Genomic DNA, 20,730 nt, shown 5'->3' with positions numbered 1-20,730 from the left:
TCGAAGACGAAGTTCAAATTCATTTCGAAGGTGTTCGATTGGGCAGAGGTCTGGTAAAGAAATTACATTTCAGGAATCTTATTCTCCAGGAACCCTTGCGTAACAAGCGCTCCATTGTGAAGTGCTACATTGTCAAGCATATACAAACAACAGTTGTCTCTGAATTGTTCCTCTGCTCTGCGCAGAACACAATGCCGTAAAATGTGTGCATTTCATCCCGCATTCAGCATTTTCTTATGCGCAATAGGGGGACCACACCGCAGCTCGTGGTAGCATTCTCGCTTCCCGAGCACGGGGTCCCGGGTTCGATTCCCGGCGGGGTCAGGGATTTTCACCTGCCTCGAGATGACTGGGTATTGTTGTGTCGTCTTCTTCATCATCATTCATCCCCATTACGGTCGGAGGAAGGCAATGGCAAACCACCTCCACTAGGACCTTGCCTAGTACGGCGGTGCGGGTCTTCCGCATCATTCCACTACGCTCTTTCAAGGAGTATGGGGCTTCATCATCATGATCACCGTAATCACAACTAACACTTCCATACCGCAGTACCAACTCTTCTGTATTTCAGTGTTGACACTGCACATGATGCCAGTACCGGTGTCCAGGTGTTCGCCGAACCCAAACTCTTCCTTCGCATCGCTACAGGTTACAGCGTGATTTGTCAATCCGAATCACTCGTTTCCAACCGTCCAATGTCCGGTTTCGTAGCACGTTACACCAATTCAAGCTCCGTTTGGCAATGAACATAGAAATGTGTGGCTTGTAAGGAGCAGCTCGACCATTCTGCTCGCCTCTTGTTGACACCCTACGCGCATTGTGCTACCTCGACTGCTGGTAGCACACGAGTGATCCTTCCGCTGATTTTATTCGATGTCTCACGATCACTGTCCGCAATGCTCGGCGATCAAGTTGGTGAGGTCTGCGTGGTTCTGGTTTGGCTGTGATTGATGTTTCACGTTTCATCTTCACTTTCACACCACCAACAGTCGATTTGGGCCGTTTTAGAAGGGTTGAAATATTCCTGATGCATTTTTTGCTCCGATGACATCTAATGACTAGTCCATGTTAGAAGTCACTGAGCTCTCCAGGCTAAACCACTACTTTCTCTACCAATTGCACCACGTCCTACCCCCCCCCCCCCCCCCTTACACTCCTCCTGTGTCATCTACCTCAATTACGTATTACACACATTGTGCGGGAACGTTTGACCAGATAGTGTACCACAAGGTCTTCATGTACCTATTGGAGCTATTATGTATGAACACTTTGAGGCTTTGTTAGATCTTATTGCATCTACTGAAAAAGATGAATAAACAGTACAGTTTTCATGTATTAGGTGAAGTGTTGTGTACGATTAAAGGCTTTTCATCTTTCTTCGGCAACGTCGACATGTTCAGGACCTAGCTAAACGACACTGACAAACTTTGACGAGTTGTACAGGATGTCCGTAAACGTCATCCAATGGCACTACGCAGTGTCGAAGTTATAGGCCAATTTCGAGTGGAGCACTCGATGCAAGAGGTCGACTCCTCCTCCGAGATGAGGTGGTCCCGGCCTGGACAATGAGCGGCGAAAGCGTTCGCGAATCGCAAGGCAACATGTGAGCAGCAAATGCTCGCCAAAGGTGAAGGGACAGGTTGCTGCTTCAAGTAAAGGCGGTCAGAAGCGCGCTGTGGAAAACACCAGCGCTGGGACGACCTTGTCTGAGGGCGCGTTTCGCCCGGCGCGAACTCCTGCAGCAGCCACAACGTCCATCGTGGACAGACTCCAGTCCGTGGCAGAGGAACAGAGACCGGCCGGACCAATGGCCGCAAATCCAGCTACAACATACGAAGAGACAAGACCCGTCATTTGCCTGTCGCCAGGCGATCTAACTAAAGCCACCTCCAGTTGTCACTGCAGTAAGGGTCGTTTGTAAAGCCTCCATGTAGCGTCTCAAAGAATGGGAATAGCGATGCACACCGTATCTTAGAAGAAAGATTAAGAAAAGGCAAACCTACGTTTCTAGCATTTGTAGACTTAGAGAAAGCTTTTGACAATGTTGACTGGAATACTCTCTTTCAAATTCTAAAGGTGGCAGGGGTAAAATACAGGGAGCGAAAGGCTATTTACAATTTGTACAGAAACCAGATGGCAGTTATAAGAGTCGAGGGACATGAAAGGGAAGCAGTGGTTGGGAAGGGAGTAAGACAGGGTTGTAGCCTCTCCCCGATGTTATTCAATCTGTATATTGAGCAAGCAGTAAAGGAAACAAGAGAAAAATTCGGAGTAGGTATTAAAATTCATGGAGAAGAAATAAAAACTTTGAGGTTCGCCGATGACATTGTAATTCTGTCAGAGACAGCAAAGGACTTGGAAGAGCAGTTGAATGGAATGGACAGTGTCTTGAAAGGAGGATATAAGATGAACATCAACAAAAGCAAAACAAGGATAATGGAATGTAGGCTAATTAAGTCGGGTGATGCTGAGGGAATTAGATTAGGAAATGTGACACTTAAAGTAGTAAAGGAGTTTTGCTATTTGGGGAGCAAAATAACTGATGATGGTCGAAGTAGAGAGGATATAAAATGTAGACTGGCAACGGCAAGGAAAGCGTTTCTGAAGAAGAGAAATGTCTTAACATCGAGTATAGATTTAAGTGTCAGGAAGTCATTTCTGAAAGTATTTGTATGGAGTGTAGCCATGTATGGAAGTGAAACATGGACGATAAATAGTTTGGACAAGAAGAGAATAGAAGCTTTCGAAATGTGGTGCTACAGAAGAATGCTGAAGATTAGATGGGTAGATCACATAACTAATGAGGAAGTATTGAATAGGATTGGGGAGAAGAGAAGTTTGTGGCACAACTTGACCAGAAGAAGGGATCGGCTGGTAGGACATGTTCTGAGGCATCAAGGGATCACCAATTTAGTATTGGAGGGCAGCGTGGAGGGTAAAAATCGTAGAGGGAGACCAAGAGATCAATACACTAAGCAGATTCAGAAGGATGTAGGTTGCAGTAGGTACTGGGAGATGAAGAAGCTTGCACAGGATAGAGTGGCATGGAGAGCTGCATCAAACCAGTCTCAGGACTGAAGACCACAACAACAACAACCGTGAGGTATGCAGGAAAGGGTATGGAGAGACGTGCAGAAAGGGTCGAGCGGGCGGTAGCACTCTCGCTGCCATCGTAAACGCGTGCCACCATTCCGGGAAAACTGACCGAGGCAGTGTTCAGCGGCTTCCCCCAGTGCGCGGCTGTTGAACACATCTTGGGTGTGGTGTGTGTTCGGTGGCACGCTTCAAGTCACCCAAGAAGCACAAAGCTCTCATCTCGCCCTAGTTAGTGAGGAGAACCGGAAGCTGTGCTGGCCAACACAGCGGTCACAGTCGAGCTGCTGAAGCACAAGAGGGGCTCGCCTCAGTTCTTCCGCTGCCAAAGGGTGGGGCATGAGGCACGCCGCCGCCCTTTCCTCGAGCGATGCGTGAAGTGAACGGGCGAACACCCGACGTCGAAAAGCTCGCGTCCGCCGAGATGCCAAAACTGCAGGGCAACCGCGTTGCGAGCAACCGTGGTTGGAAGGCGTTTGTGGCAGATTGCACACGCGCGGTGCCGTTTGAGAGGGAGGCTGTAGACTCCGCCCTACGCCCGCCGGCAGGGACGCTGTCAGTGCTGGGGACCGGCCAATATGCTGCCACACTACCGATGCCAGCCAATGACGAGGCCACAACCGCCTCCACTCCAGGCGGCGGGCGAGGTTTCGAAAGCGTGTCAGAACAAACAAGCCAGAGGTTAGTTGGTTAGTTAGTTAGTTACGTGTTCCATTGATCAATAGCACGGAAAACCGTTATGATGTGGAACGTGTCAAATGCACAAGAAATGCGCACAGGAAACAAGTTTTTTTTGTTTATGTTATTGTGTAATACCTAAATATTACTGTTATCTATCCCATTCCCTTAAATGGCACAAAATGCATATATTATATCTTCAGATTTATTTACTCATATTCAAGAATTCATCTATGGTATAGCAGGAGTTGTCAAGGAGGCATGATTTCAATTTGTTTTTGAAATTATTACTGCTGTCCGTCAGACATTTTATTTCATCTGCTAATTTCTCAAAAAGTTTTGTAGCAGCATATTTTGCCCCTTTCTGTGCCAAAGATAGGTCAAGTGAAGGATACTGTAGGTCTTTCTTTTTTCTGGTATTGTAATCATGAATGTCGCAGTTGATTTTAAACTGGTCCTTGTTGAGAAAAAATTTCGTTACTGAGTAAATGTACTCTGAAGCAGTTGTAAGAATTCCTAACCTTTTAAACGGATGCCTACAAGATGTGCGACTATGAACCCCACACGTTATTCTAACTACTTTCTTTTGAGAACTGAATACCTTTTGCCTAAGTGTTGAGTTGCCGCAGAATAATATTCCGTGTGACATCAGAGAGTGGAAGTATGCAAAGTATGTTAGCTTAGTAATTTCTACATCCTCAAAATTGGCAATTATTCTGATTACAAAAGTTGCTGAACCTAGTCGCTTTGTTAGATCCAAAATATGAATTTTCCAATTAAGATTTTCATCTATATGTACACCCAAAAATTTTGTATGCTCTACCCTGGCTACTGATTTCTTTTGATGTGTTATGTTTATTGAAGGAATTATACTTTTTGCAGCAGAAAATTGGATGTACTGTGTTTTTTCAAAGTTCAGAGCAAGCCCATTCGCAGAAAACGGAGTCGCGAGATGACCCTCCCCCTCCCCTATCCCCCCTCCCCCACCCCTTCGCTAGGATGAAAATGCGCCGTCTAGCAGATCACCAGCACATGCAGCAGCTGTAGAAACGCTGCAATCAACGTTCGCACCATGGCAGCAGCACAGTACGCTCGCTGCAACGGCCACTGTCACTCGCCTTCCTGACTCTAGTACTCGGCAAGGTCTCGCACTTCGCAGAGACGCTGCTGCTGGCGACCGACGCCATGACGAGCGCTTCGCAAGCAGCCACACCGGCTGTTCCACAGCCGGCGCCTTAACCACGCTCCAGACGCGGTCCGTGCCCTGAACAGAACCGATAAACCAACGCCGGCCGTGGTGGCCGAGCGGTTCTAGGCGCTACAGTCTGGTTCGACTCCTGCCTCGGGCATGGATGTGTGTGATGTCCTTATGGGTAGTTAGGTTTAAGTAGTTATAAGTTCTAGGGGACTGATGACCTCAGAAGCTAAGTCCCATAGTGCCCAGAGCCATTTGAACCTTTTGATAAACCGATCCACTGACCCACAAATGCTGACAGATGTGCTGCCAGCAACGGAAGACAATGAACACTGAAAAGGGATAAAGAAAAGTCAACAAAGAGGTTCTTCCCACATATTGAAAATTCTAGAGGGCAAAGTCCTACGGGCTGTGAACTCCCCGTAAATCAGCCGGTGGAGAAGATCCTTCTATCGAAGTTACGGGATTTAACGCCTGCCCTTAGACCGGGCAGAAAACATGTTTCTACACTGCTGCTGTGTTGTTGCGACAATCAGCCGTATTTATAGGGCTGCTGCTAGGCCACCCGTAGCCCAGCCGAGGTCGGTTTGTACGCTGACGTAAGGGAAGCGTAAATCCTCGTGAGGCGCCTGGTATCATTCAGTAACTTGGACTACTAGCTAGGGCATAGCTATGGTAAACTAACATACACCAACAAGTGACAAACGTCGGCAAGCCCCTACGTATCAGCAACACTGACTGGCAACTACCAGCTGCTATTAGAGCCGACCAACAGGCCACAGCAGGGAAACCGACGAGCTCGCCCACAGACACATAAAACAATTCGCCCACATCACCCTACACTGTGCATCCGATATATGACCTATCGGACACAAAAACGATAGTAAACCTAACTGTTGCAAGTTGCTGACGCTGAATGAGAGCTAAACACCGGCACCCAGCGGCAGCCGCCGAGCAACACCACCGCACAACGTCAAAGGTATCGACATGCATGATACCCACTACTAACAAAGCCTATCCTTCCACGACCTATCGCAGGCAGCAAGACATCCCCTACTGCTCTTACCACCCGACCTAACTATCGCAGAGGTTTTTTTCCCTTAGCTCTTGCCTTGGCACTTTTTTTCCTCTGCCCTTCAAAACGCTACCCTTCGTTCGACTTCGATCCAATCTATCTCCAGATGAGCGCGGATTAATGGTTAACCTTAACCAGAACTACGCAAACATCGCAGTACCCACATCCTGCTACACCTCACTTTAGTGAAAACTAACCCTTATGCCGGAATGGCAGTAGACATTTGAGTTGGCCATCATGCCGATGTGGGCGTGGAGGGGCTCCACCACTGTTAAAAAAAAAAAAAAAAAAGTACTGAGCTTTATAACGTTGCCGTTGCAAACGAAGAATGGAAGAATAAATTCTCATCACTCTCAGTTCAAATTATAATTAGTCTCCATCTGGCACAACATGGCATTTAGTTAGGAAATTTCTTCGACAAACGAAAGATATCCACGTGAATGTAGAGAGAAGAACTGTTATTTCAATTGAGGTAGAGTGGAGCACAACACTGTCGTTAGGCTTCTGTTTATCCAGAGCCAAGAATATGTGTAGGAGCTGCACCTCCCGTGGGTATGAGTGATGAACGGATATTGTCACTTGTGTAGCCGTGATATTCTGTGCAACCGCTGATGGAAGGTGTTATGGTGGCGCACCACTAAGGAATAACCAAGGAACCTGTATCAGCAATAGACGTTATGTAAAAGGTAATATAATTGACTTACTCTTTCGTATACGGACCAAAGAGTAGGAGGAGCCGGTAGTCATCGTAGAGTTGGGCTCTGAGCACTATGGGACTTAACTTCTGAGGTCATCAGTCCCCTAGACCTAGAACTATTTAAACCTAACTAACCTAAGGACATCACACAGATCCATGCCTAAGGCAGGATTCGAACCTGCGACCGTAGCAGCAGCACGGTTCCGGACTGAAGCGCCTAGAAACGCTCGGCCACCACGGTCGGCTCATCGTAGAGTGTATTGTTCAATGGTTAATCTGACAATGTATGGTTGAAATGATGGAACTCTGGTTACGAATGCTTTACGTTGTTTGAGGAGAGAAATGAGCTCTTTGTTGATTGAGTATGGTGCGATTAAGTGTCTAACTGTGTTATCAAAACGTTTTACATCCTTTCTTGTAGTGAGCTTTAGTTAGTTTCTACGCCTTTCGTTTTTCTGCAATTTACATTAGATTAAAATGCTGTCGAGATTGCACTCGATAGCATGACCACCTTATCATAAGTATCCGCGATATCAGAGAAACGTTCGAATAATAGAACCCATTAATATTGGGGGTGGATAGAAACTCTTCCAACAAATTGTTGAGAGGTTGCTACATGGGTCAGTACAAGTATCTACTGTCTCTATTAGCGCTCCACGCAGTTACAACAACTTTCGGGTAAAGTTATATGTAAACATTTTAAAGTAACTAGAGCTACCACTGGTGTCATTTCTTGTTGTAATACAGATTCACTAAAATAGAACTACATCTACAACTACGCCATATTTGTAATAGCACCCGTAAAACAAAATTTAAACGTCACTTTCACGAAGATAAACTGCTGAGTAAAGACATAATTTATGTACAATCCGTTTCGGTGGTAGAGATTATCATTAATCATAAATAATCAGTCCAGCAATATTCTATTATAGCCATGACCTACTTGCGACCGAAGTCATATAACTGCAATATTAGGTATGGCAAATATTCCAGATTTACATTTGACGATAGTTGATAATGAATCTGTGCGACTAAAAGTAGTAGCAAGTAATATTTTGTGTTCAATCAACAGTTTAGCTTTGGAAATATCACATTCTTTAAACAAAACTAATTTCCTTCTCTCCTACGTGTATGTAAGGACATTGTTAACAGGAAAAACCTGACGATAGCATCATACACCGGCAGTGATTTTATTCACATAGCAGTACTATAGTTTACTTGTGACGATAAAAGGTGGGGATTTAGATGGAAAAGTGGTAGTGGGAGATTTTTAATTCTGTATCTGTTAGACACATTCGTATTTCGCACGCGACCATAAGGTGCATGGTGCGGGTTACATAATGTATATATAACATGAGCAGACAATATTGATATAATATTTTAGCATTTCTGTGTGATTAGTTATCGAAATTACCATTGACAGCTATCTCGACCACCTTGCTGAGCCCGGCACCAATGCCGTTATCAGCACGACACAGGTAGAAGCCCTCGTCCTCTGCAGAAGCAGACGGAATCGCTAGAGTCCCGTTCGCCATCACCAGCATGTGAGGTTCTGAAGGCTCCAAGGGCTGGAAGTCGTTCGGTTTTCCTCCTAAACGCAAAGAACAAAACATTGCGTATTAGCGAAAAATTATTGACGAATCTGATGTCAACATGCAGTTCCACAAAATTCTTACGTGGGTAGTTATGACGACGTATAGATGCTATCAGAGTATTTTAAACATTTATGAGGAACAGATGAGGCGAAAGCGCCTTATTTTCAGTAATAAAGGAAATACTCAGCGTTCGTTTAAAGACTATGGCAAATTATAAAGACAAAGTGATAATTTCGATTAGAAATGACCTAAAAACAGATTCTAAAAATTTAAAATGGCGATGTATGAAGCAGCTGTAGCACAAGAGAATAACCTTTCTAAAGTAAAAGTGTTGCAGAAAATATACAGAGTGAGTCACCTAACGTTACCGCTGGATATATTTCGTAAATCACATCAAATACTGACGAACCGATACCACAGACCGAACGTGAGGAGAGGGGCTAGTGTAACTGGTTAATACAAACCATACAAAAATGCACGGAAGTATGTTTTTTAACACAAACCTACTTTCTTTTAAATGGAACCCCGTTAGTTTTGTTAGCACATCTGAACATATAAACAAATACGTAATCAGTGCCGTTTGTTGCATTGTAAAATGTTAATTACATCCGGAGATATTGTAACCTAAAGTTGACGCTTGAGTACCACTCCTCCGCTGTTCGATCATGTGTATCGGAGCACCGAATTACGTAGGGATCCAAAGGGAACGGTGATGGACCTTAGGTACAGAAGAGACTGGAACAGCACTTTACGTCCACATGCTAACACCTTTTTATTGGTCTTTTTCACTGACGCACATGCTCATTACCATGAGGGATGAGGTACACGTGCACACGTGGTTTCCGTTTTCAATTACGGAGTGGAATAGAGTGTGTCCCGACATGTCAGGCCAATAGATGTTCAATGTGGTGGCCATCATTTGCTGCACACAATTGCAATCTCTGGCGTAATGAATGTCGTACACGCCGCAGTACATCTGGTGTAATGTCGCCGCAGGCTGCCACAATACGTTGTTTCATATCCTGTGGGGTTGTAGGCACATCACGGTACACATTCTCCTTTAACGTACCCCACAGAAAGAAGTCCAGAGATATAAGATCAGGAGAACGGGCTGGCCAATTTATGCGTCCTCCACGTCCTATGAAACGCCCGTCGAACGTGTACCTCACCCCTCATGGTAATGTACATGTGCGTCAGTGAAAAAGACCAATAAAAAGGTGTTAGCATGTGGACGTAATGTGCTGTTCCAGTCTCTTCTGTACCTAAGGTCCATCACCGTTCCCTTTGGATCCCTACGTAATTCGGCGCTCTCCGATACACACGATCGAACAGCGGAGGAGTGATACTCAAGCGGCAACTTTAGGTTACAATATCTCCGGATGTAATTAACATTTTACAATGCAACAAACGGCACTGATTACGTATTTGTTTATATGTTCAGATGTGCTAACAAAACTAACGGGGTTCTATTTATAAAAACGTAGGTTTGTGTTAAAAATCATACTTCCGTGCATTTTTTTATGGTTTGTATTAACCAATTACACTAGCCCCTCTCCTCACGTTCGGTCTGTGGAATCGGTTCGTCAGTATTTGATGTGGTTTACGAAATACATCCAGCGGTAATGTTAGGTGACTCACCCTGTATATGGAATTTTTCTTCTCTGAGAAAGCTATAAACTTATACATCTGTAAGAAATGGCTTAAGATACCAGCAACCTGAACGCTGATATTAAAGCGACAGTGCTCCTCTGGGCATGGTGCTAGTGGAGGTGTCTGGACATGTTATGCTACTACGTTCCTACAACGTTTCAACTGATTGTAAATGCCACTCGCACAGGAACTTGGGGTTTAACGTGAACGCCGAACCACGGTGAGGCTTGAGATTTTTCAACTGATCAATCATTGCCAGAAGTGTGACAGGTGACAGACGACAGAAAAAAGGTGAGTGGACCGTCTGGAGATCGATCTCCTATCCTTCTGATTTCCACTCTGGTGCTTTACCACTGAGCCACACATATCCGTAAGAGAATGTGAAATGATTAAGCCACTGTATTCGTATTTAGGAGTAGTGGATTGCACATCTCAATTCACCTACCATTGTTTATTCGCTTTTTATAAATAACTGGGAGCTATCTCCGAGGACCGCTGTGGCAGATGTTCTTTTCCTCCAGGCTTTAGCAACTCAGGTGGTGCTCCAGCTCTCTTAATCATTCATTTTCGATAAATACCAATTTAGGGCAAGTAAAAGTTGAGAACATAGCAGGTTTAACAAAAAATGAACTGTTACTTATGTGTTACAACAATTTCAGGTCACCACAATGTTTCAGTTTTGCTGTTGTAGTAGCTAGGATAAATTCTACAGATGAGAATACGGACTATTAACCTTTCCAGTATTTTCCTTTGGATCGAGTGACTCCGTTCACGACTGACGTAAGGGGACACTTCCATTAAAAATAAACGAATGGCCATCTCCTTTTTAATGAGCGATGTGTTTCTTATATTAATTTCAAGGTCTCTATGCAACAAACACACACTATCTTTACAAAAGTATCCGGATATCTCTGTGTAATGCGAAACTGACCACTAGATGTCACAAGAGGCGGGCCTAAGTACAAAACGAGGCAGCGAGTATCGTGTTGACAGCAGGTAAGCAGTAACAGCAGAACGTGAACTTGTCACTGGGTGTCACCTCAGTAACAAATCCATCTGCGACATTTCCACCCTTCTAAAGCTGCCCAAATTGATTGTTGGTTATATGATGCAGAAGTTGACACAGGAAAGAACATCCAAAGCTGAACCAAGTCCTGGTAGATCTCATGTACTGATGGACAAGGAGCCGGCCGTTGTGGCCGAGCGGTTCTAGGCGCTTCAGTCCGGAACCGCCCTGCTGCTACGGTCGCAGGTTCGAATTCTGCCTCGGGCATAGGTTTAAGAAGGTCTAAGTGTAGGGGACTGATGACCTCTGATGTTAAGTCCAATAGTGCTTAGAGCCATTTGAACCATTTTAAACGGACAGGGACCGTCGGTAATTCCAGAATGTGGTTGTAAAAATGGTATGAAATCAGCGGAAGGAATCACTAGTGAGTTCCAAAGTGCTACCAGTAGTCCAGCTAGCAGAGTGACTGTACCTAGGGAGTTAAAAAGAGTAGGGTACAATTGTATTGTATTGTATTGAACCGGGGACCTAGCAACGACGGAGAGGCTTCTTCCAACAGGTGCCTTCAGTGGTTCACAACCCCACAACAGGCCACAGCAGTCCACCCACCCCACCGCCGCCCCACACCGAACCCACAGTTATTGTGCGGTTCGGCCCCCAGTGGTTCGACACGGGAACGTCTCATACCAGACGAGTGTAACCCCAAATGATTCCGTGGTAGAGTAATGATGGTGTACGCGTACGTGGAGACAGTGGTTGCACAGCAATCGCCAGCACAGTGTAACTGAGGCGGAATAAGGGGAACCAGCCCGCATTCGCCGAGGCACTTGGAAAACCGCCTTAAAAACCATCCACTGGCTGGCCAGCACACTGGACCCCGACACCAATCCGCCGGGCGGATTCGTGCCGGGGACCGGCACGCCTTCCCACTCGGGAAGGAGTGCATTAGACGGCGCGACTAGCCGGGCGGGCTGTAGGGTAGAGTGGTCGAGCAGTTCCTTATAGTCCGAAATTTCTGTTGTCAATGGTAAGCGACACTTGAGGTGGTGTGTAGAGATACGCCACAGGACAGTTAATGACTGGAAACGAGAGATTTGAGTGATGAATCACGCTCTGCCTTTTGGCAATCCGACCGGTTTGGGTTTGGAAAATGCCTGGAGAACGAAGGAAGAAAAGAAGATTGGGGTCTAACGTTCCGTCGACAACGAGGTCATTAGAGACAGCTGGATTACATTACTTGCCAACATGAGTCATGTCAATAGTGAAGTACGGAGGATGTGCTGTTATGGTGAAGGGGTGTGTTTGATTGTTAGGTTGTGCTCCCCTTATTAAGCTTACGAAAACGCTTCCTGTGACACAATATCATCACATTTTCTACCACTGTGTACAGCTACAGTAGAGGCTCAAATGGTTCAAATGGCTCTGAGCACTATGGGACTCAACATCTTAGGTCATAAGTCCCCTAGAACTTAGAACTACTTAAACCTAACTAACCTAAGGACATCACACATACCCATGCCCGAGGCAGGATTCGAACCTGCGACCGTAGCAGTCCTGCGGTTCCGGACTGCAGCGCCAGAACCGCTAGACCACCGCGGCCGGCTACAGTAGAGGAACAAATCAGAAACGATGGCAGTTTGTATCTGTTTGACGGCGCAGCCTGTCGTAAAGCAGAGCCCGTGAGGTAATGGTTTGTGGACAATAACATTCCTGCAATGGACTGGCCTGTCGAAAGTCCCCACCTGAATCCAGTGGATCACCCCTGGGATACGTTAGAAGTGTACTTCGCTCCAGACCCCAGTGGCAAATATCACTGCCTTCCCTGGTTTCGACCCTTGAGGAAGATAGGCCTGCTATTACTTCACACACATTCAGACACATCACTAAAAATGTATGTAGCTAACAGAGTTCAAGCCGTCATCAAGGCAAGGGACGAACACGCCCTGTATTAATGTCCGGATACTTTTGATCACATAGTATATACAACGAGAATACCTGAATTCTTGGTCCTTGAATGGCAATTCATTAAACTTATCCGACTGGATTTCTGGAGAACAAAGCCGGTTTTATGAGGGTTGGAACTTTAATAGTGGCAACTATTTATTTACGGCACTGACCTTCAAAGTAGTCAGCAGCATAGTGTATAACCCGTTGCCAGCGATGTGGAAGTCGTAGGATACTCTTAGCAGTGTCAGTGAAATGCTGTTCATTTTTGGAACACAACCTGCGACCACTTTAGAGATAGAAGTGATGACGCTGGAGGACCTGACCATCATTTTGCAGGACAATGCTCAAGCACGTACAGTGGAAGCTGTTACTGATTTGTTTGACTGATGGGGCTGCTAAGTGCTATACCACCTACTGTACTTCCCTGACTTAAGCATTTGTAAGTTGAACTCGATTTCTAACTGAGGGAAACACTTCACGGCATTCGCTTCAGAATTGCTACAAATTCGCCGGGCAATAGACCGTGCCGCTCGAAATGTTAACACAACTAGCACTGCTAAGAGTATCCTACGACTTCCACATCGCTGGCAACGCGTTATACACAATGCTGGTCACTACTTTGAAGGTCAGTAAAACTTTTAAAGACGTATCTATTTTGTACGAGTTGTAAATAAATAGTTGCCACTATTAAAGTTCCAACCCTCGCATTAGCAAACGGCACTCGTAAGTTCAGAGTGACTCTCCTCTGCACTTTCGAAATATCACGATCTTAGAAATACGTCTCCGAATTCTGAAACTATATCGATTATATCAGACTCTAATCTTGTTTCCTTAGCGGCTGCACCGCACTTGACCGTAATCTCAGACAGTCTAAGCCTTCGACTGAATGTTTTGCGCTTCTGATTTCACGAATTTGTTTGAAAGGGAACAAAAGATTGAATTATACCCCCTACCGCCGGTACACTATCTTTCCTAGCCACAAGATGCATTGTTGAAACCCGGTCAACAATGAGCCAGGTTGGTAATGCGGGAATAACATCCTTCCGCAAGGGCAATCCGTTGTATTTCGTGTCCAAGATCGATTATGACATGTGCTCGTGTTAGCTGTGCCGGGTAAACATTTTGCCAAGACCGCTAATATTACGGTTACTTATATTTTAGTAGTTCTGATATGCTTATTTGTTACTTCATCTTCGCAGGCAACTGTCGGAGCTGAATTCCATTAACTTTCAGACGTGGATAATGTGCAGAAGATTACACGTCACGTGCTTAGTAAAGCACCGGATTGAAAATTTAATAATTTTGGGAAACAGGATATTTAAATTAACTACAAGACGATATGATAGCTATGGTCTGTATAAAACGTGTCTTAAAATGATGACTCGTTGACGAATGAATCTTGAAACATCAGCAATAGTGAGTAAGTGAGAGCTTGGGCACATGTAACTCTGACAAGATTAATGGACTATTAAGGGTCAAATATGAGCCTAGTAACTTTAGATCATTCAGACGAATAATACCGTCATAGTTATATGGACGATAATTGCTGGTTTAGTGCATCTGGTCAATTTAAGTAGCCATATGTGGATAACGATATAGCCGTACTCTATTTATAGTCCGAATAACGATATAAGGATCAGTGCAGAACAACAGTGACGAGGGTAGGGCGCGGTGCGTTATTTTGTATTAATTAATGCTCCATAGTACTACCCATAGCCATTTACGAGATGTGACAGACAACGGAAAATTTACCACTTTCGCTGTAATGCGTTGCTCTTCCTCTTGGCCGGCCGAAGTGGCCGTGCGGTTAAAGGCGCTGCAGTCTGGAACCGCAAGACCGCTACGATCGCAGGTTAGAATCCTGCCTCGGGCATGGAAGTTTGTGATGTCCTTAGGTTAGTTAGGTTTAACTAGTTCTAAGTTCTAGGGGACTAATGACCTCAGCAGTTGAGTCCCATAGTGCTCAGAGCCATTCGTCCTTTTGCTTACGGGAATTGTATAGCATTTATGCACGTTCAGTTAGAGATTCAAATCAATAAACCTAGAGGAAAATTTGATCTAAATCGTTTTGCTGTTCCTTGTAATCACCTGCCAAATTCTGTTTTTGACTATAATTTGGTATTTTTTCGAAATTCTACCCTACGAGCATCAAAACGGATACAGGGATTAGTGAAAATAGGGTTGTCGAAGCGACATTGAATATTGTAACCCCCCAAATCCTCCAAAAATAAACGAAAAATATACTATTCTCAAAAGCAGATAAAAATTCACTTGACGCCTTCCTGAGAGACAATCTCCACTCATTCCAAATTAATAATATAAGAGTAGACCAGATGTGGCTTAAATTCAAAATAGTATCGGCAGCAATTGAGAAATTGAGAGATTTATAGCGAATAAATTAACAAACGACGGAGCTGATCCTCCTTGGTACACAAAACGGGTCACAAGACTGCTGAAGAAACAACGAAACAAACATGACAAATTTAAACAAACGCAAAATCCCCAAGGTTGGCAATCTTTTACAGAAACTCGAAATTTAGCTTATAACAGTTTCCACAACGAAATGTTGTCTCGATACCTGGCAGAAAATCCAAGGAGAATCTGGTCGTATGTGAAGAATGTTAGCGGCAAGAAAGAAGCAATACCTTCTCTGCGCAACAGCAATGGAGATACTATCGAAGACAGTGCTGCCAAAGCAGAGTTACTAAACACAGCCTTCCGAAATGCCTTCACAAGAGAAGACGAAGTAAATATTCCAGAATTCGAATCATGAACAGCTGCCAACATGAGTAAAGTAGAAGTAAACATCCTCAGAGTATTGAAGATGCGTAAATCACTTAATAAAGGCAAGTCTTCTGATCCAGACTGTATACCAATTAGGTTCCTTTCAGAGTTTGCTGATGCATTAGCTCCATACTTAAAAATCACATACAACCGTTCGCTCGACGAAAGATCCGTACCCAAAGACTAGAAAGTTGCACAGGTCACATAGATATTCAAGAAAGGTAGTAGCAGTAATCCATTAAATTACAGGCCCGTATCATTAACGTCGATATGTAGCAGGATTTTGGAACATATACTGTATTCGAAAATTATGCGTTACCTCGAAGAAAACGATCTATTGACACACAGTCAACAAGGGTTTAGAAAACATCGTTCTTGTGAAACACAACTAGGTTTTTATTCACATTAAGTTTTGAGTGGTATTGACAAGGGATTTCAGATCGATTTCGTATTTCTGGCTTTCCGGAAGGCTTTTGACACTGTACCGCACAAGCGGGTTGTGGTGAAATTGCATGCTTATGGGATATCGTCTCAGTTATGTGACCGGATTCGTGATTTCCTGCCAGAGAGGTCATGTTCGTAGTAATTGACAAAAAGGAATCGAGTAAAACAGAAGTGATTCCTGGCGATCGCTAAGGTAGTGTTATAGGCCCTTTTCTGTTCCTTATCCATATAAACGATTTAGGAGAGAATCTGAGCAGCCGTCTTAGGTTGTTTGCAGATGAAGCTGTCGTTTATCGACTAATAACGTCATTAGAAGAGCAAAACAAATTGCAAAATAATTTAGAAAAGATATCTGAATGGTCCGAAAATTGGCAGTTGACTCTAAATAACGAAAAGTGTGACGTCATCCTCACGAGTGCTAAAAGGAACACAAACTTCGGTTACACGATAAAGCAGTCAAATCTAAAGGCCTTGAAATCGGCGGAATACTTAGAAACCACAATTACGAACAACTTAAATTGGAAGGAACACATAGAAAACGTTCTGGGGAAGGCTAACCAAAGACTTCGTTTTACTGGCAGGACAAGTAGAAAATATAACCAATCTTCTAAGGAGACTGCCTACACTACCCTTGTCCGACCTCTTTTAGAATACTGCTGCGCAGTGTGGGATCCTTACCAGGTAGGATTGACGGCGTACATCGAAAAAGTTCAAAGAAGGGCAGCACGTTTTGTATAATCGCTAAATACGGGAGAGAGTGTCATTGAAATGATACAGGCTTTGGGTTGGACATCATTTTTCGTTGCGACGGAGTTTTCTCACAAAATTCCAATCACGAACTTTTTCCTCCGAATGTGAAAAATATTTTGTTGACACCGACCGACACGGGCAGAAACGATCACCACGATGAAATAACGGAAATCAGAGCTCTCACGGAAAGATATAGGTGTTCGTTCTTTCCGAGCGCTATTGGAGATTGGAATAATAGAGCATTGTGAAGGTGGTTCGAGGAGCCCTCTGCTAGGCACTTAAATGTGATTTGCAGAGTATCCACGAAGATGTAGGTGTAATAAAGTCGGCAAATCGGTAATCTCATAACAGTTGCTTCATTTTGTTGTAAATTTATCCAGTTATTTGAATTTTATGTATACAGGTTCTTCACTGTCCCCTTCCTCTCGCAAGCAAAAAATGTTCATACAAAAATTCAATTCGGGGATATCAACCCACCACAAAACCTGAACTATGGAGGACTTGGGAATTGGGATGTTTCCTAGACCGTGATAAGCTGCTTTCAGTTTGAGTGATGAGTCGTCTTTATCTGCGTCTTGTATCAGAGTTGAATCTCGTAGAGGGGCTGGTTTCGCCCCACCTATGGACTTCACTTTACTGTTGTTCTCCCACCTTTCGTTGGACTCTGGCTTCGGAGGCACTTTCACGAGCGAACATAGCACTCGGTCATAAAAGAGCATGTAAGGACCTCTCCACCACATTTAGACGGTTGGGTAGGACACACAAATGAAATTATCTTAACTGGTAGCAGACCATGTGCTATTGCATGCTTGAGGGAATTTTACTTCGAGCAAAGAGGTCAAGAGAGATACTGAAACAGTGAAAGAAATTCCCGAAAGGACGGCTGGGTATGCCCTTAGATATAAGAAATGAAAAGATGTATGAAAGAGTAAAGGGCTGCGAAACTGACTTTTCTGTACAAACCGACGGATCAGTTACTATTGGACTACTGAGGATGCTTTTAGAATTCATATTTGAACAGAATGCATCTAAGGATCGACTAAGAAAAAAAGTGGAAGATGATGACGATGAAGAATATGATAAGAGTACGAAGACTACTGTGAAGATTTGGAAGCATAAAGTCATGAAAAAATGAAGAGTTTAATGAAGCAGAAGGAGCTGAAGGAGAAGACGATGATTGCTCCATTCTGATACTGTCAGGATCAGTAAATAATGCCCTTGAATATCTGAAATTAGCGTTTTACAAATAGCTTCAGGTACATGAATATGTCACTCACTTCACCAAAAGAAATAACTTCCATAACAAAATCTTTAAAAACAAAGCATTCTAGTGGTTACGATGAAATATCAACAATGTTAATTAAGGCATGTTCTTGTGAGTTTAGTACAATTCTAAGTTACTTGTGTAACCAGTCAATTATAACTGGGACAGTTCCTCACTGGCTAAAATATGCAGATGCTAAGCTTCTATTCAAGAAAGGGGATAAAGAGTTACCATCAAACTACAGACCCATTTCACTTTTGCCAGCATTCTCAAAAATTTTAGAAAAAGTAATGTACAGGCAGTTTCTCAACCATCGGACCACAAATAACATATTATCAAGAGCACAGTTTGGATTTCTGAAGGGTTCTGATAGCGAGAAAGCTATTTACACATACCGTGAAAATGTACTTAATTCATTAAATAACAAATTACAAGCAGAAGGTATTTTCTGTGATTTGTCTAAGGCATTTGATTGTGTGAACCACAACATCCTTTTAAATAAACTAGAATTCTATGGTGTCACGGGCAGAGCTGCAAAATGGTTCAAGTCATACCTCGCTAACAGGAAACAAAGGGTGTCAGTGCAAGGGACTAGTGAAATAAGTCATCAGTCGTCATCAGAATGGGAAGAAATTACATGTGGTGGCCCACAAGGATCCATCTTAGGGCGATTGCTTTTTTTGTTTGCGTTAATGATCTCTCATCAGTTACACTGCCAGAAGCAGAGTTCGTTTTGTTTGCAGATGACACAAGTATTGCAATAAATAGTATGTCGAGTGTAGTTCTAGAAAGATCTGCTAATGATATTTTCATGGATACTAATAAAAGGTTTAAAGCCAACTCACTGACATTAAACTTCGAAAAGACTCACTATATGCAATTCAGAACCTGTAAGAAGTTTTCACCCAGCATAGGCATAAAGTATGAAGAAGAGCAGATAGAAGAGGTTGACAGTCTTAAATTCCTGGGATTATAACTTGATAATAAATTCAGTTGGGAGGAGCACACCACAGAACTGCAGAAACGCCTTAACAAATCTGTATTTACAGTGTTAGCAGACATAGGCGACATAAAAATGAAAAAGCTTGCATACTTTGCCTACTTTCATTCCATAATGTCATATGGTATTATATTTTGCGGTAACTCTTCAAGTCGAACAAAAGTTTTCAGAGTCCAAAAGCGTGTAATACGTATTATTTGTGGAGTAAATTCGCGGACGTCCTGCAGAAACCTCTTCAAAGAACTGGGTATACTAACTACTGCCTCTCAGTATATTTACTCATTAATGAAATTTGTCCTAAATAACATATCTCTTTTTCCAACAAACAGCTCAGTTCATACATACAATACCAGGAACAAAAATGATCTGCACAAGGACTTAAAAGCACTTACTTTAGTTCAAATAGGGGTCCACTACTCAGGAGCACTCATCTTCAATAATTTGCCAGCAAACATAAAAAAAATTAAGTTACAAATAAAGATCAATTTAAAAAGGAGCGTAAAAGACTTACTAGTGGCCAACTCCTTCAACTCCATTGACGAATTTTTTAATAGAAACAAATGATGTATTGTATATCTTCATACTATTAGTATTGTTATTTCAGCCTAAAGAAATAAATAAATTTGACTTGTTCCACATCCACGAGGATCTCCTCAGCACGGGTATAGGGAACGAAAAACTAATCTAATCTAATCTAATCTAATCTGTGCACGAAACATTTCTGTTCTCACCTTGTCCGCGCAACCAGGAGGTTACTGGCTGGGGGAAGCCCTGAGCTTGGCAGTGGACGGACAGTGGACTCCCAGAGAGGGCGGACGAGTCGTGGGGCTCCACCAGCCACTGAGGAGACACTGCAAGAGAGTAACAACACACGGGTTGATGTACTGCTAGTTTTCATTAAACATGTGCTGTTCCATAAATATCTGGATTTACAGCTTAATCTTCAGACTTACCATTGACCTGCAGTAGCGCAGAGTGGTTGGCGCTCGCTGCATTATTGGACGCGACGCAAGTGTACGTCCCACTGTGGTGTGAGGAGACTTTGTTGAACAGCAACACGCTGAGGAACTCACTCACTTGTTTCTCAGTAACCTGCAAAACACAGTTATATTCACCGATGAGTCTCTGTCCTCCGTGAAAGAGCGTTACTGAGACATGTTGCAGCAGGGAAAGTACATGAGTGCAGCGTAGATGAATGGGGAATCATTCTAGCCACGAAAGGCCCACAAATGACGAAAAAGTGGGGAAATTCATTGACGTAAGGGACTTTCATAGAGAGCAGGTGCGGCGACTGGGAACGAACATTTCGAAAACAGAGAAGCTGATAAGCTTTTCGCGCACTGTTCTCGTTAAAGTCTATGAAAAGTTATGGAAGTTCGGTGAATACACGAGTAGATGTCAAGGGGTAAACGTCCACATATCATCACAGAAAGCGGAGATCGGAGGCTTGCCCAATGTGTAAAGCATCCGTGGCAGGTCTGACGACATAACAATGCTAGTGGAGGCACAAGTGTTTCGGAGTACTCCGTTCAGAACAAATTTTTCTACAAGC

At 43.7% G+C, this 20,730-nt stretch overlaps 1 protein-coding gene across 1 annotated transcript in view; it reads right to left on the bottom strand.

The window, feature by feature from the left end:
* LOC124598566 (Down syndrome cell adhesion molecule-like protein Dscam2) overlaps positions 1-20,730 on the bottom strand; it is a 366,134-nt gene that overhangs the window by 145,998 nt on the left and 199,406 nt on the right. Inside the window, exons 11-13 of the mRNA XM_047136009.1 lie at positions 20,132-20,270; positions 19,910-20,029; positions 8,153-8,329 (exon numbers count right to left, since the gene is read on the bottom strand). Of these exons, the coding sequence (XP_046991965.1) occupies positions 8,153-8,329; positions 19,910-20,029; positions 20,132-20,270 (436 nt within the window). The remainder of the gene's footprint in view (positions 1-8,152; positions 8,330-19,909; positions 20,030-20,131; positions 20,271-20,730) is intronic.

The sequence above is a fragment of the Schistocerca americana genome, chromosome 1 (assembly GCF_021461395.2).
Source record: "Schistocerca americana isolate TAMUIC-IGC-003095 chromosome 1, iqSchAmer2.1, whole genome shotgun sequence".
Taxonomy (NCBI): Eukaryota; Metazoa; Arthropoda; class Insecta; order Orthoptera; family Acrididae; genus Schistocerca; species Schistocerca americana.
Note: the sequence above shows the minus strand (reverse complement) of the source record. Positions and strands in the feature narration are given on the sequence as shown.